Source organism: Nuphar pumila, chromosome 7 (assembly GCF_984573655.1).
Source record: "Nuphar pumila chromosome 7, dmNupPumi1.hap1.1, whole genome shotgun sequence".
NCBI classification, from domain to species: domain Eukaryota; kingdom Viridiplantae; phylum Streptophyta; class Magnoliopsida; order Nymphaeales; family Nymphaeaceae; genus Nuphar; species Nuphar pumila.
Window position 1 is genome coordinate 42,972,441 of NC_143255.1, and position 17,542 is coordinate 42,989,982.

The window sequence follows — 17,542 nt, forward strand, 5'->3', positions numbered from 1 at the left end:
AAACATTCCTTGTTTAGCTCCTTTCAGTGCCCACCACTTAATTCTAGGATCTATCCTATGTCTATCCCTTTTGTGGCATTGTCTAATTCTAAGATCTAAAATTAAGACTCTATGTTGTGTAGCTACACTTTCTCCTGGTATAACCTTACAATCGATGCAACAACCCCTATCTCTCTTTCTAAGTAGGAAAAAATCTATCTGACTCGTATTAACCCCACTTTTAAATGTTACTAGGTGAGACTCCCTCTTCCTAAACCAGGTGTTTGCTAAGATCATATCATAGGACAAACAAAAATCTAAAATCCTTTATCCACTTTCATTTCTTTCTCCTATACCATAGCCTCCATGGATATTCTCAAATCCATCCCTACTAATGCCTACATGTCCATTAAGGTCACCGCCGATGAAAAGCTTTTCTCCATAAGATGTCTCTTGTACTACTCCATCTAAATCTTCCCAAAATTGATGCTTAATGGAATCATCTAAACCTACTTGAGGTGCATAAACACTAATAATATTAATAATATCCGTACCTAATACTAATTTAATAAGTAAAATTCTATCACCCTTCCTACGGACCTCAACTACATTATCTATAAACTGACGACTCATAACAATCCCTACTCCATTCCTATTCCTATTTATTCCTGTATACCAAATCTTATATCCCCAAGGTTCTATCACTTTAGCTTTCTCACCTACCCATTTGGTCTCTTGAAGACATAAAATATCAATCTTTCTCCTACACATAACATCTACTAACTCTACCAACTTACCAGTTAAAGACCCTATGTTCCAAGTGGCTAACCTAATTTTATGGTCTTGGACTAACTTCTTTACCCCCACCCGTCCAACAAAGTGAGGGAACCCTTGCCTATTTGACACCACACCCGGGCGCCGGTGTGACGCGTCGCTTCTGGGCGATGACCTAGCAACCCTTGCACATTTATCACTGCCTCTGGGCCTAGAGAGTACAGCGCGTCGCTCAGTAGGGAACGCCCCAACGAAATTCTCATATTGGTTCATTTTCATAGGATATGACAAAGTTTTTATGCTGGCTGTCACAGGCCTACAGCAACCCTCCTCCTTTATCCGGGCTTGGGACCGGCAGTGTATAACTACACAGGCGGAGTTATTGTATATTATACATTATTTTATATTATATAATGTATCATATAATTAAACGAAAATAATTGATGCAAATTATTAACGGGTTGAACTTGGATTGCTAATCTAATATGGAATACGGGGTGAAGAATCCAATCTTTATTGCATCCGATCATATGACATATGATGGGATCCACACGGGTTGGCCGAGTGGCAGCGGGCCTAGGAATAAGGTGCTGACTCCCTGGTCACAGGTTGGACTCCCACCAAGTCTGTGGGTGCCTTTAATTAGTAAGCTCCATAAGACTTTAGTGTCGGTCACCCTACCTCTTACCATAGTGACAAACGTTTTTATTGGCAATTTCTTGTTTTTCAAAAAACTCACGAGAAATTGAAAAAATTTCATAAATCTTGAGTTTTTTTGGCAAAATCTTGGCAATAAAAAATAAATTAAAAAATATACAAATTATTTTTTATAAAAAATTATTAATAAAAAATATTTAAAAATAAGAATACATGATTTTTTTTGCAATAAATAGCCATTTAAAATGTATATATCATGTTTAAATCGTGGTATTTATGTTTTTTTTATAAATCTCACAATATTTTAAAAATCTTGCGAGAAATTACCGTTTTAAACTTTCAAGCAATTTCTCACAATAGTATCATGAGATTTTTGTAAATCTTACGATATTTGTCACACTGCCTCTTACAAGGGAGCAAGATAGGATTAAATCATGAATTTTACGTAAATTATTGCATGCGAGCACAAAATAGTACATGTGAAGCTTAATTTTTTTCGTAAACTAATGTATGCGAGTATGAAACAATGTATGCTAATATATTTTTTCCTAATATCATATATGCAAAAATATTTTATTTTCTTGAAAACTATCTATTTTTCTGATAATATATCTATTCTCTTGAAAATATTTATTTTTCCTCATAAAATGTTTGTAAAAGATTTATTTTTTCAAAAAATGTTTGTATTGATGCATTAATCAAATAAAATATTCGATCATAAGGTCAAACATTATAATTTTACAACCAGTAAAAAGAGACCTTACCTCAAAATCCATGCAAATACTCAAAGAGAAACGAGAAATTCTCATAATACCAAAAGGGATTTTCCTTTGTGATGAGAAAGCGCTCATTGTCGGCCTGAATGCGATTAAGACTAGTGGGCTCGATTCTTGGCGAGGGTTCCTTGTCATAAAAAAAAAACATATGTTAGGATCCATCATATGTGGACCCTAGCCGTCGAACTGATTCGCGTTCTCACCTGTGGACAAGTCCAAGCTGTTCAGATGCATCAATTGGACGGGTAGGATCAACATATGATGCATGGTCCTTTTCTCGGGTTTGGAGGGAGGAAGCCACCGGTGCTGGTGGAGCATGATGGTGCGGCAGTGCAATTAGATTTAATGCAGCCCAGGTAATTCAAATCCTGATGCAAATAAGGGTCCAAAATTAAGCAATATTTCTGAATCTCAATACTGATTCAAATAAGATCCAACGAGGTAGAGTTGATTAAAGATCTGAATTTCCTATAGGTGTACGGGATCCCACATATCGGTTGGAATGAAGAATTGGATTGGACTTATCTGGATCCAATTATAGATCTGACATAAAAATTGATTTTGATCTGATCCGAATACAAAAAAGTTTAACTACATAAGTCCAAACCTGATGCAGTTATATGTTCAGATCTTATTTTAAGATCCTGATCCATGAAAAGTAAGTCGGTTACACGATCAGAGACCTAATCTATTTTAGAAGTTTGCTCGACAATGGGATCCAAGGTAGGGGTGTCAACGGGTCTGGTATCACCTGATCCGGACCTGTACCAGATCCTGTAGGGTTAAGGTTTGAAAACAAAGGAAGGGTTCTAATTAACTATCCTGGTCAGACTCATGAAATCTCTCTCGCATCCCAGGTCTACCCCAGCTCCAATTAAAATCTGAAAATTTTCAATCTATATTTTAATGGGTATGAACTAGGTCTGGTTTTATGAAAATTTTCAATGTAAAAACATATGAAAATATTATTTTAATATATATGAACTAGGTCTAGTTTATGTAATCCTTATCAGACCCGCGTATAGTTTTCTTGTGGAAGATTTGATTGGATCCAGTATCCGAACTTCTTAATCAGATCCAGAACCAGACCCACTTTCAGTTTTATTTTGAAGATCAAGAACTAAACGTTAAAAAACGTCCCTGGTTTGTGGTTCATCTGTTGAAATTCGGAACAGATAAACCCTCGCCTCCCTCGGTCATCTCCTTTCGCGGAAACCTAACATGTTCTTGAGGAAGACTCTCGCATCCGGCGTTCGATTTTCTGTTTCCTTATTTTCTTCTTCTTCTTCGTCGTCGTCGACTCGGCCGATCAAAATCGGCGATGTTCTGAGGAGGTCGAGGGTCTTCACTCCCGGCGACGTCGAAGACTACTCAAAGGTCAGCCACGACTCGAACCCAGTCCACTTCGATCCCGAACTTGCCCGCCGATTTGGGTTCGACGATCGCGTCGTCCACGGGATCCTCGTCGCCTCCCTCTTCCCTAATGTCATCGCCTCTCATTTCGTCAGTTCCTCCCTTCCTTCTCTTTAAATTTTCTTTTAATTTCGTTTTCAAATTAGCGAAACATAATTTTTCTAGCTGCTTCCTTTTTTTTCCCATTTTGCATTTCGTTTGATTTTTCTATCGTTCTTTAAACGCTTAAAACCTGGAGTTTATGTAGTTTTTTTTTTCTGATTAGTCTCGGTTAATTTTAGGGCTTGTTTGGATCCGTAGAATTGTAGAGAATTGAATTCCCATGAATCCAAATGCATTGTTTGGATTAATTCATTGATTTGGAATAGGAATCCCTTTCCATTGTTTGTATTCACTTGTGGAAAGTGGAATTTAATTCCAAATTCAGTTTTTTGTATTCAAACTTCATTCCAAGACAACTATAATCCATAGTCTGCCCTACATAAACGGCAAAAAAAATAATCATTCGGTGCAGTTGAGATAAAAAAAATTCAAACTTTATTATCTATATAATCAGAAAACATGTTTCAATGCTCCTTAACAACTTCCAAATTCATAACCTCTGGTTACATTATCGAGAATCACAAAATTGGCTCTGTTGGTATAGTAGAGATGTTAGCTGGATCTACATCCTTGTTTGTGGGTGGGGTATCTGCTGAGGCAACGAACTAGAGCTGACTTGCATTATTATCTATCATTGTGGCTGACGCTGCTGCTGTCATTTCTGCAACACTTATGGCTCTAGTTGATTTGGAGGTAATGGTAACTGTTGTTGCATATGCTTTATTGTTCTGCCACCTGATTTTGAAATTGTAAGCTTTTAGGTAATAGAGAAGGTTGCGAAGAAGTATGTGTTGCTGGAGCTGCTGGTTTGGCCCAAACAATTGTTGCCGTTGGAACTCAGAGTGGATATGACTTTGCAGCAGTTGGTTCTGTAGCTGAGCCTGCAATGATGATTGCTATATATAAATATAATAAACGTGGGATACTATTATCCAAAACAGCAACCAAGTAGAAACATTGTTAGCCATGAAGTCGGTCATGTTTTTCTTGACACCAAACAGAACTTTTTATATAAAACCAACATAGAACTAATTTCAGTATCAATATTCAACTATGAATGACAACAAAGCTTATAATGCATCACCACTATATTGAATACATTACATTAACCACAACACCACACCATGGTCTCTATGTTGTACATCTAAGTTCCATGAGGTTGGGCTGAGAAGAAAGGGCGGTCATAATGGGTTAGCAATACATAATTAGCTATATGTTGTTAGATAATGTTGTTTTATTAACATATATATATATATATATATATATATATATATATATATATATATATATATATATATAACATTGTCCACTCTTATACATTTCTTGGGGTATCATATAATAGTTTATTATATTGTTAGGCTTAGTTGAAGTGTCTTAGAATTGTAATATATGTGATGAATTACACTTCAATTGTTGCACAAATTTTTTATTATTTCAATGCTTTGTATCGAATGTCTGAAATGAACTTATGAACTTGTAGTTTTTAGAGGTTTTGTATTTTTATTGATTATGTGTTATTTAGTTACTCTATTAAATGATATAATTGTCAATTGTTGACAACAACAACAACAACAACAACAACTACGCCTTCATCCCAAAACAATTGGGGTCAGCGATATGAACCAAAAAAGAAATTCATTTTGGGTCTTCCACATGAATCCTTTTCCTCCAATCATTTCTATCCAACGCCATGTCCTCGGTGAGGTTCAAAGCATTCATATCCTTTCCTATCATCTCCATCCAAGTCTTCCTAGGCCTACCCCGACCTCTTTTAACTAATATATTTTCCCATTTCTCCAACCTTCTAACTGGAGCATCATTAGGCCTTCGCCGAATATGTCCAAACCACCGTAAACGATTCTCTCGCATCTTATTTTCAATGGGTGCAACACCTACCTTCTTACGTATCTCTTCGTTCCGAATCTTATCTTTTATTGTATTTCCACACATCCATCTAAGCATCCGCATCTCAGCTACACTCATTTTTTGAATATGATGTCTCTTGGCAGCCCAACATTCCGTACCATATAGTAAAGCGGGTCTAATAGTCGTCCTATAAATCTTTCCCTTCAACCGCAATGGCATTCTACGATCGCACAGCACTCCAGTAGCACTTTTCCATTTCATCCACCCAACCTTTATCCTATGATTTACATCTCCATCAATTTCTCCATACTTTTGAATGATGGATCCCAAATATTTGAAATAATCATTCACCGGTATATCTTGCTCACCAAGCTTCACTACACTCCCATCACTACTTCGTTGCTTACTAAACCGACATTCCATATATTCAGTCTTACTCTTACTCAACTTAAAACCTCTAGCTTCCAATGTCTGTCTCCGTAATTCTAACTTAGCATTAACCCCAGCTCTAGACTCATCAATCAAAACAATATCATCAGCAAACAACATACACCACGGTACATTTGTTGACATCATTTCTTAATTATTCACTTTGACGTACTTCTTTTTTCTTTAAAGAACTTTATTATTTAAAAGTTGTCTTCTTACATCTATCATTTTATCATTGTTTCTCCATAATTTCTTATACCGCTTCTTGAACGATTCCCCCTACCACTTCCTATTCACTTCCTGCTTCCCGAATCCTCCAAAAATTTGGATTGGCAGCTTCCCGATTCCGATTCTTGTACCTCTTCATGTTCTAGCAACTATGGTTTTTAACTACTTGTTCTTTTATGAATATGTGCAGCCAGGGGCAGTATATGTCTCTCAAACTCTTAAGTTTAAATCACCAATTTATGTGGGGGAGGAAGTTGTTGCAGAAGTTCAAGCATTAGATCTAAGAGAGAACAGAAAGAGACACATGTACTAATCCAATCTTAGTTTTATACTCTCATCTTTTGGAAAATCTGATGCTCCTGTTCAGCTCTCTTAACCAAGTTTTTCCCCTCCTTTTCTTTATGCAGTGCAAGATTCTTGACTAAATGCATAAAAAATGGGGATGTGTTGGTAATCGAAGGTGAAGCTGTGGCAATATTGCCAAGTTTAGAAATGAGCGATGTGCAATCTAGCGTGCCATGATCTTCATAGCTCTATCTGATTATCTTATTGTTGCTTTTTGTCTCAGCTATATTACCGATTCAGGTACTTTACTGTTTTCCCAATTATTTTTTGTTTAAAATGAAGAACCTTGGAATGATTGTTCATTTGTAAGTTTATTAGTTCAAGACCAAGAAATTTGATAGATGGTTATAAGGCTTTGTTCAAGACAATGGAATCTGTTATTTTGATAAGGAGGCAGTTCTCTCATTCCTGAAAACAGTTGATGCCATAAAGAATTTTGTCCATGCAGTTAGCACAAGTCAACTATTTGTATACAGAAATCAGAATTAATTATGTAGAGAATTTTTAAGGTTCTTAGCAGTGTTATCAGTATTGTATCATACAATACGGTGTATCACAGTATCGGAAAATGCAGCATATCGGACCATATCAGTGTATCGAACTGTATCATACGGTACATGCTGTATCGTAAGATACAAGATTTTCACTTTTTTGTGCTGAAAATTTTCAAGCAATTTATTTTGGATCCTTTTTCACTTTTATGGCAACTTTTTATATAAATACGACTTTAATAGAGTCCTATTCACTTATTTCATAAGCTATGAAAACAAAAAAATATAAGTTTCTTCTTAATTTATTGTGATTAGTGAAGACAAGAAAGAAAAGAGAAATATTATTATGGAAGAGCACACATTATTCAACTCTTGTGTTTATTGTAATTAGTGAACTAATTAATGAAGACATTATGAAACTTCTCTTTTTTAATGCTTACTACCTATGTCACCTGGGTACGGGTTGATTTTTGGGTTTTCTGTTGTTATTTTTATCAATATGGATGATGCTGATGACTTTGACCAATAATGTCATGGGTGATGCTCAATTATGAAGAGGCTGCTTGTCTCTTCCGAAAATCCAATATCATGGGCATCATAAAGACATCTAAAGCTCAGTAACGGTTTGTAACTTGCCTACTGCATTCTGGAGAGTGCAAGGTTGCTCTTTACAAAGATTTAGCTTATCCATGTTCTTGTGTCAAAATTAACATGAAGTCAAAGTGAACTGATGTGATTCATTATGTTTTTTTTTTTCTTGTTATCATGGCTGTTGCTGAACTGCATTTGCTATATGAATTTTTAAAGAGTGCACATCGGTATCTAAAATAGGCCATTAGGTAACAAACTTTTTGGTTAACCTTCTAGACTTTCACTCTTGTATTTTTCATCGATATCAGTGCTTGACACACGTGATACAAATTTGGAGCAGTATTTTGATGCGTGTTTCTCCTTCATTGATGAAGCCAAAAGGATGGGTGGTGGTGTTTTAGTGCATTGTTTTGCTGGGAGATCTAGAAGGTAGTGCATCTTTTTCTATGCTTGTGTTGCTTTAGTGTTCTTGATTAACTTGTTTATTTTTTTTCCTATTCTGGATTTTTCTGTTTGAAAAAGGTTGTGCATATTCATGCACGTGTTGTGCACACATGCATGCGTGTGCACGTGTGCAATTCACATATGTATGTCAATATCCACATCCTTTAGCAGATGCTAACAAGTTAATGAATTCTTTTTGCTGCTAACAAGTTGAACTACCATGTTGGTTCTCTGCATTAATTTTTATCATGTGGGTGTTGCATCTGTAAAAAGCGCACATTAATACTTGCCTTATCTTTCCAGATTAAAAGATATTTATTCTTTTTATCCCAAATGATGGCAGTTAATTTATGGAACCGCAATGGCTTCAAAATCTTTTGGAGCAAAAGGTTTTGATAAATATTTTATCATCGGTATATGTATAAGTATTGCATCTATATCTTATGTAACTCCTATGTTGGTGGGAAAAGACTTGATGATGATGATAATCGAGATGCACAAACAAACACACGCACACGCAATTTATTGAAAACCTTAAAATGCAACATAAGCCTCAATTTTATAAAGCTTTGATTGGAAGAAGGGAATAAAGAAGGGATTTAGAGATCTGGAATTGTAGAAATGAAAGGAGTAAAGTGAATATCTTAAGTGCTTTCCTTCGAGTAGGATTTTCTCTTTTTCTACAATTTTAACAGGTTCTTGATCCATCTTCAATGCACTTTTAGACGGGGTACTGTAGGCTCTTTGACCTGAATCTCTTCCCAGTGCCCATCCAGTAATCTGAACCTAAAGTAGAACATACCCATTAAGTTTTTCTATCCTATACGACCTAATTTTCATTGCATAAAGAGCGTCTTCTTTGTGGATAATTAAATTATTGCATGAGTTTAATATGGGAAGGCAGCTGAATTTGCAGAAGCCATCTTGTGTTTGCAGTTAACATTTATTGCTGGGATGATTAACTAACTAGAATTTTGATAACAAAATTTTTAGGAGTCACCCTTTTATATATAGGATGAGCTTGTTTGAGGCCCTTCAAAAGATTACAGGGAAATGTAAAGAAATAAAATTTGTAAACTTGAAAAGATAAAAAGTTCTGTCAGTGCTTTTGGCAATTGGAGGGCTCATGGAAGTTTCTGGCAGGGCAAGGAAACAGATGGTTGATGGTCTAGGGTTTGCTCTATTTGCTTCTTGATGTCATATAGTCTTATTTAAAACATGTTCATCATTTAAACTGTTTCTATATGTTTTTCATGTCTCCAATGTTAGTACTAAAATTCCAAAAATCAAATTCATATTTGAATGCTCGGATCAAACTTTAAATGCTTTTGGCAATTGGAGGGCTCATGGAAGTTGCTGGCAGGGCAAGGAAACATATGGTTAATGGTCTAGGGTTTGCTCTATTTACCTATCTAGCTGAAATAATTAACGCCAAGGGAGTGAATCTTTTCAGGTGTAACTGTTAGAATCTTCACAGGAACTGCGTTGAGAAAGAGAAAAGGAATAGAAGAAGAAAGGGGTTGCGGCTGTCACGATTTCAATATGTGAAATCGTGACCTAAAGAGGGTATATTAATATGTTTTGAGTGTACAATATGGGTCCGGGTCTAGTATAATATCCAGACCCAGAATGAAATAAAACAATATAAAGTTGTACATAAAGGCTATACAGGTGGATTCGGGTTTGGTATGATATCCAGACCCAAAACACCACTTTATCACCCCCCCTCAAGTTGATCATGGTTCTGAACCATGAACAACTTGCCTTTAAGCGTCCAAAAATGATCTCTGCAACTTGTCTTTCAGTGTTAACAAATTCAGGCTTAATCTCTTTTTCTTCAACCTTTTGTCTCACAAAATGTTGGTCGATCTCATTATGCTTAGCACGACTGTGGTGTACTGGATTGAATGTCATATTGAGATCACTTTAATTGTCACACAACAAGGTAGACAGAGAGATCGTTTCTCCCACTTCAGTCAGTAAGTGCCTGACCCATGTGACTTCGGTAGTAGCGGCAACCATGGATCTATACTCAGCTTCAGTGCTTGATCTAGCAACAACCTTTTGTTTTCTACTACTCCAAGAGACTAAGTTTCTCCCAATAAAAACACAATATCTTGATGTAGATCTTCGCTCATCAGGATCTCCTGCCCAGTTTGCATCACAATATACAATAAGTTCATGCATATTCTTGCCAGACGACTGTGAAGAATATATCAACCCATCTCCAATGGTCCCTTTCAGATATCTGAGTATCCTCTTAACCACCTCCATATGCCCAGTACGTGCTGCATGCATGAATTGAGACACTTTATTGACTGAATAAACAATATCAGGTCGAGTAAATGTGAGATACTGTAACATTCCTATTAGACTGCGATACCTGGTGGGGTCTTCATACATGTCTCCATCATGAGCACTTAATTTTTTGTGGAGCACACTTGGAGTGGCTAAAGGTTTGCAGTCTTTTATACCTGCCTTGCCGAAAACATCTATCGTATACTTGTGCTGAGTGAGAGTCAAGCCATGAGCCTGGCTACCGAATTCTACGCCAAGAAAATAGCGCAAGGCTCCGAGATCTTTCATTTTGAATCTCTGACCTAATAGATCTTTTACTTCTTTGATGTGATCTTCAGAGTTTCCTGTGATAACTATATCATCAACATAAATTAACAATAGAGTGATCACATTCTGCCTTCTAAAAATGAATAATGAGTGATCCAATAGGGAGCGTGAGAATCCATGTTTCTGAATCTCAAGGGAGAAGCTGTCAAACCAAGAGCGAGATGCTTGTTTTAGGCCATAGATAGCTCTTTTTAGCCTGCACACTTGTGTTTTACAGTTTTGTTCTTGATATCCAAGGGGTTGTTCCATATAGACTTCTTCCTTCAAATCCCCATGCAAAAATGCATTTTTTACATCAAGCTGACTCAGCTTCCATCCATGCTCAACGGTCAAGGAAAGAATAATTTGAATCGTTCCCATTCTCACCACTGGACTGAATGTCTCATCATAGTCTTGTCCTGCTTCTTGAGTGAATCCTTTTGCAACCAGTCTCGCCTTGTATCGTTCAATGGTTCCATCTGGTTTATACTTTATTTTGTAGACCCATTTGCATCCAACAACATTTTTGTCAGGTGGTCTGAGAACGATTTCCCAGATTCCACATTCATGTAAGGCTTGCATTTCATCATTCATGGCTTCTACCCATTTAGTGAAAGTAGCTGCCTGATAGTACATGATAGGTTCATCTTCCTTATTCAGAGCAGTTAAGAAGAGCTGAAAGTCCAAAGAGAAATTGTTATAGCTGACCCACCTATCAATAGGATGTCGCATGCGATTGGATCTTCTGACCTCAAGAGTATGAGGGAGTAGGTGCAGCTGCTGAGGTGTGATTTGAAAGATTTGGCGTTGTCGTTCTCTGTCTAGCATAGCAAATGCCCTTATATCTGCCCGATACAAATGATATTTCTTCCCAATCCTGTGATCCCGATGTGCCAATAGTCTCAAACATTTCTTTTTCCTGCTGCCCACAATCTGGAGGGCATACTTCATTGGAACTAGCAAAAAGTTCTGAATTCAGCCAAGGATAATAAAATTCGGTCATGGTAGAGGACATATCCATTGTGCCAGCTTTGTGATCAAAATTGTGTTCATCAAAGATGACATTTCTTGAGATTCTGATACGTTTGTTGACGGGATCGTAACACCTGTATCCTTTGTAGTCGTCGGCATATCCCATAAATCTATACTTCTGAGCCTTGTCCTGAAACTTGTTTCTTAGGGACCGATCAATATGCACATAACAAACACATCCAAAGGCACGCAAATCATGATAACTAGGATGAGCTCCAAAAAGATAGTAATAAGAAAACTTATTTTCTAGAACAACCATAGGCAATCTATTTATCACATGTACGGCGGAATGAAAGACTTCTGTCCACAGATTAATGGGAAGATTATTATCATGGAGCATACTCATGGCACTTTCAACGATGTGCCTGTGTTTTCGCTCAGCAATCCCATTTTGTTGAGGCGTGTGTGGGTAGGACACCCTTCTTCCTATCCCATTATTTTGAAGAAAAGAAATAAAGTCATTAGATGAGAACTCTCCACCTCCATCACATTGAAAGAATTAGATAGACTCAGAGAATTGATTTTTTACTAAGGAAAAAAAATTTTGAAACAAAAGGAAAACTTCTGACTTATTTTTTATGAAATATATCCAGGTGTATCGAGAGCAGCTATCAACAAAGATTAGGTAGTATCTGCTCCCAGATCCAGAGACAACTGAGGCAAGTCCCCATACATCAGAACATATCATCTCAAAAGGCTTTGAAGCTCTCTTATTAATAGAATGAAAAGGCAATACATGACTTTTGCATAAAGAACAACTGAAACATTTCTGACTTTTCTCATCCACATTGAGACTTTCTTTTGGAATGAGATTATTAGAAACAAGTTTTTCAATAAAATGACTCCCACAATGTCCTAATCGACTATGCCATAAGAAAGGCTTATTACATTCAGAAATACTAAAAACATTTGCTGAAGGGAAGGAACACGACTCTAATGAAGACTTCAAATCCAGATGAATAGGGAAAACGAGATGACATGGAGCTTCTTCAAAGACATACATATTGCCTCGTATTTTTCCTTCAGCGAATGTTTCCCTCGTGCGAAGGTCCTTGACCTGCACAGAGAAGGGAGTGAATTCGACTGAAGCATGATTATCATCAACAAGCTTGGAAACAGAGACAATATTTTTCTTGATATTTGGAGCATGAAGTACATCAGTAAGTTCAAGAGTAGAATGTGACATGGGAATGACAAATTTTCCAACATGGGAAACAGGATGATAGGATCCATCTCCAGTGACAATGTTACTTTTGCCAAAATAAGGGATAGATTTAGAAAGTTTACCTGCATCACCAGTCACGTGAGTTGCTGCCCCTAAGTTGACGAACCATGTGCCTTGATCATTCTGTTTTAATTTCAATTCTGAGAGGGCAGATATTAACAAATCTCTAATCTCTCCATTGTCTCTGATATTAGTGGGCTTTGCTTTCTGTTCTGTCTGTGGAGCCTTTCCTTTATTTTCAGGGTTGTGCCAACAATTTGCCTTGATATGCCCCCTTTTGTTGTAAAGGAAGCAAATGGGGATTGGCCTTTGTCCCTGAGTATAAGTCAAGATATTTGGAGTGGGAAGCAATCCACGTCCTCCGTGTCCATTTCGCCCTTGTTCTCCTCGCCCTCGTCCTCGACCATAAGTCACTCCTGTGGCAAAGACTTCTTGGGAATTTGTATGAGCATGTGTTTCTTGAGAAAATCCCTTCAGAGTCATTTCATACTGAATCAGTTTAGCTCTCAAATCATCAAAAGTAGGAAGGGCAGACAAACATAATAGTGAAGTGACGATCATATTATAGTCGGGTCCCAATCCACTCAAAGTTTGCTGCACCATATCACTGTCACTCACGATGCATCCTATAACTTCAAGTTGGTCTGTGATAGTTTTCATCTTGTTGAGATATTCCATGATGGTCATGGAATCTTTTCTCAGTAGCTGAAATTCCCTCTTGAGAAAAACCATTCTCGCCTGTGAAACTTGTGAATACGTCTAAACCAATTTCTCCCAAAGTTGCAGGGTTGTACAATTGTCGGGGATCACAATAAGAACCTCTTGAGACAAGGTAGAAGTGATGTATGCAACTACTGATTGATCTTTCCTTTTCCAGTTGAGATATTCTGCATTTTTGACATACACAATTGAACTTGCCCCTTTATCATCTTTTTCTTCTCTCGTAACAAATTCTAAGGGAACTAGAGTGGTTCCATCCAGGTGACCTAAGAGACCTTGGCTCCTTATGAAAGGTATGATTTGTCTCTTCTAAATCAAGAAGTTTGAGGTGTTTAACTTTTCGAAAACGAGTTGATTAAGAAAACTTGAAGAGAGACTCGATTGAAAAGAATAAGAATCCATGGAGAAAGGAAAGGTAACAAGAGTGTTCACAAAGTGCTCAATCTTCTTCCAGTAAGATTTGTTGATCGCCCCTTTTTTTTTTGCGGCTGTGTAAACCTTAAAACTGGCGATCAAAGACTGTCAGGTTTAAAGGGAATCAGAAATAAGTTTTCCCTTACACTTTTATAAGATTGGAGATTAACGTAATGAAAGTTGAAAATTTTCACACATGAAACAAAAAATTAATTTGAATGTACTAAGTGTTTTTCAGATAAAAACAATGTGGGTACCACCTGTGACAGTGAGAGGAGACTTATTTTAAAGATGAGACACTTAAAAAAGAGGTGAGAATCAGATTAAAAACAAACTATTGTCACTCAGCAAATACGAACAGCAAAGAGGGCTTAATTTCTCAGATCTGAATACGCAGAGTAGATGCGTAGAGGGGAATGCGCAAGAAGTGAAACAGATCTGGTGCACCAGGTTTGAAAATACAGGCGAAAAGAGGAAATGATGAATCGTGAGTGAAAAAGGTTGGTCGATCCACGTGAACGAGTGAATCAACTTCAGCGATTCATGTCGTTACGTGAATCAACTTTAGTAGAATTTTCCTTTTGCGACACTCAGGGTCTGCGTGAACAAGGGTTCACGTGAATATCAGACCCTCGTGGGACATGAATTCACCAGCAAGAGAATAGAAAAGAGGTGGAGGAACGAGAAAAAGAACTGAAGAAGAGTAAAAGGCAGGAGACAGTGGAGACCTCAAACCTCTGGTCGATCGGTTGCACCTTCGGAAGCCTCTTAAACCCTAGATGGACCTTGGCTCTGATACCATGTTAGAATCTTCACAGGAACTACGTTGAGAAAGAGAAAAGGAATAGAAGAAGAAAGGGGTTGCGGCTGTCACGATTTCAATATGTGAAATCGTGACCTAATGAGGGTATATTAATTTGTTTTGAGTGTACAATATGGGTCCGGGTCTGGTATAATATCCAGACCCGGAATGAAATAAAACAATATAAAGTTGTACATAAAGGCTATACAGGTGGATTCGGGTCTGGTATGATATCCAGACCCAAAACACCACTTTATCAGTAACTGCTTCTTGATGTCATATAGTCTATTTAAAACATGTTCATCATCTAAACTGTTTCTATATATTTTTGATGTCTCCAATATTAGTTCTAAAATTCCAAAAGTCAAATTCATGTTTTAATGCTCAGATCAAACTTTAAATGCTTTTGGCAATTGGAGGGCTCATGGAAGTTGCTGGCAGGGCAAGGAAACAGATGGTTAATGGTCTAGGGTTTGCTCTATTTACCTATCTAGCTGAAATAATTAACCCCTAGGGAGTGAATCTTTTCAGGTGTAACTGCTTCTTGATGTCATATAGTATATTTAAAACATGTTCATCATATAAACTGTTTCTATATGTTTTTGATGTCTCCAACATTAGTTCTGAAATTCCAAAAGTCAAATTCATGTTTGAATGCTCGGATCAAACTTTAAATCCTTCAGAATTTGTTAATGTTGCGGTACCTTTGTGTGTACTTTGTCTTTCAAAATTTATTTGATGTCATGATGCTTCTATATCGGACTTTGAGTGGAACTTTACTAGGAATATTGTACATATGAAGTGTTCTCTTCTTGTTATTTATCGATTAAGGTAGTTAATGCGTTTCATAACATCCGGTATGATGCTTATGGGAATGGGCACACACATATGTACACATGCTCACACACCGAGACACCTGACACCTGTCACATGCTTATTGAACAAAGGCACATGGTCACTTTCATATGCACTCACACAAGCATGCGTATGTGGACATATAAGGGAAAAAACATGTATGTTGGGCTGCATTTTCTAGAATTGTTCTTTCTCTTGGTCAGTTTCTTGTAATACAGTGGAGATTTACATGAAGTTGGAAGTGGATATAAATCTTATTGGGCGTCTTATTATGCCAAATTTTTTATTCTTAATTTGTTTGTTTGTGCAGTAAATCAGACACGATTCGGTTTCCTCTTGATAAACATGGTTTATGTGCATAGATGTCTGGGTGAACTAAATGTATGTATAGTTGATCTCACACGGAATGTGCGATATCAGTTTCATCAGCCATTGCTTTAGTTTCCAATTTATGACATGAATAAATCTAATCTGAGCATTTGCTTAGTTTATACAAATATAATTTGTTTTCCTTCATTTCATTGTATCTCCTGTCTAGTTCTTCGTTCCTTTTGGAGTGGGTTGTGTGTGTGTGTGCGCGCGCTCATCCATTTGTTGCTTGCATTCTTGCTCATACCTTAATGTGACTTGACTATCCTGGGAGCACCCATACGGGATCAACCAGATTAGCTGCTATCTATTTTTGATAAACAGCGAGTGGCATGAGCACATCATGCCAGACAAACCCACCTTGCATTAGGTTTTGATATCTTTTAACAATGGGACTCACTGATTCTGAAACCTTGGCCTTCAGCCCAACAACGCTTGATGGTCGATTCCAATGCTAATGTTGGTACTGCCAATCTTGTAAGTTCTCATTGTGTCAATACAATCATTGTGTCAATACAATCGTTTAAGCCCCTTCAAAATTCCATCTCCATTTTAGTTCTTTCTAATCATTGCAACTCTTTTGGAAGTTGCAATGCTGATTTGGAAATAGTGCGAGCATTGTGGTGCTGCCATGTGTGCACAGTCATGCCAGCATCACGTGCCGTCACAACTTTACGCGTGGCAACGGAAAATGATCTGCTTGATAGTTTATGCAATCATTCAAGTTGGAGGCTTGTGTTGTTGAGTGGGTAGGTTTGAAAGTGATCTGGGAGTGTGTGCTTCAGGCCACGTTTGGAAGTGTGAAGAAATCTCATATGAAAAGAAAATTTTACTATTAGAACTGATGTGAAAAATTTTCTTTGTTTTGTGCCATGAGAGAGAGAGAGAGAGAGAGAGAGAGAGAGAGAGAGAGAGAGAGAGAGAGAGAGAGAGAGTGCATGTGCATGTTTGTGTGTCTGTCTGTACGCATAATTCAGCACCGAGTAACTTGATCATCTGGTATGTTATGGAGATGAATTTGTGAAGAGGTGGATTCAAGATTTGCCAACTCTAAAATTCCTTAAGGTAGCAATTTCTTTAGCCATTTTGTGCTTTGTAGGGTGATAGATATGTGAATGGAGATTTCAAAACTGTCACAATGACACGCATCTTTCTTACTACGACAGTTTTTAGTTATTTTATGTTTTCTCAAACGAGCATAACTAAAAATTTGAAACTATACGTGCTCCCGTAATTTTCACAAAAATTGTTTATAACCGTTGCCTTTTATCCATACGTTGGCAAATAGCCATCATGACAAGCCAAAACATGCCTGCAAGCTAGGGTTGGAGCAATGGCCTGGATCAAGAACAAGGCTTGGTTAGCCATCAAGATCTAGCAAGTATTTTTTTTTTTTGAAAGGCACTTTTATCAATGAAGTTATTAT

The 17,542-nt window shown here is 37.2% G+C and overlaps 1 protein-coding gene across 2 annotated transcripts; it reads left to right on the plus strand.

The window, feature by feature from the left end:
- Positions 1-3,343: 3,343 nt before the first annotated feature.
- Positions 3,344-16,260, plus strand: LOC149832084 (hydroxyacyl-thioester dehydratase type-like protein). Of its 2 annotated transcripts, none has more exons than XM_090012349.1 (5): positions 3,344-3,689; positions 6,415-6,530; positions 6,632-6,809; positions 7,960-8,080; positions 16,058-16,260. In XM_090012349.1, exons 1-3 carry the CDS (start codon positions 3,408-3,410, stop codon positions 6,744-6,746), a joined length of 513 nt encoding a protein of 170 aa, XP_089868475.1. In that variant the 5' UTR covers positions 3,344-3,407; the 3' UTR covers positions 6,747-6,809; positions 7,960-8,080; positions 16,058-16,260. The 2 variants fall into 2 exon arrangements, with proteins under 2 accessions (XP_089868475.1, XP_089868476.1); XM_090012350.1 differs by having other exon boundaries at positions 3,367-3,689; positions 7,992-8,080.
- Positions 16,261-17,542: the final 1,282 nt, after the last annotated feature.

Excerpts from the sequence above, each read along its gene's own strand:
- LOC149832084 (XM_090012349.1), top strand. The coding sequence starts at position 3,408 with ATGTTCTTGAGGAAGACTCTCGCATCCGGCGTTCGATTTTCTGTTTCC. Across the intron at positions 3,690-6,414 it reads ATGTCATCGCCTCTCATTTC|CCAGGGGCAGTATATGTCTC; the intron begins GTCAGTTCCTCC and ends GAATATGTGCAG. Across the intron at positions 6,531-6,631 it reads GAGAACAGAAAGAGACACAT|TGCAAGATTCTTGACTAAAT; the intron begins GTACTAATCCAA and ends TTCTTTATGCAG.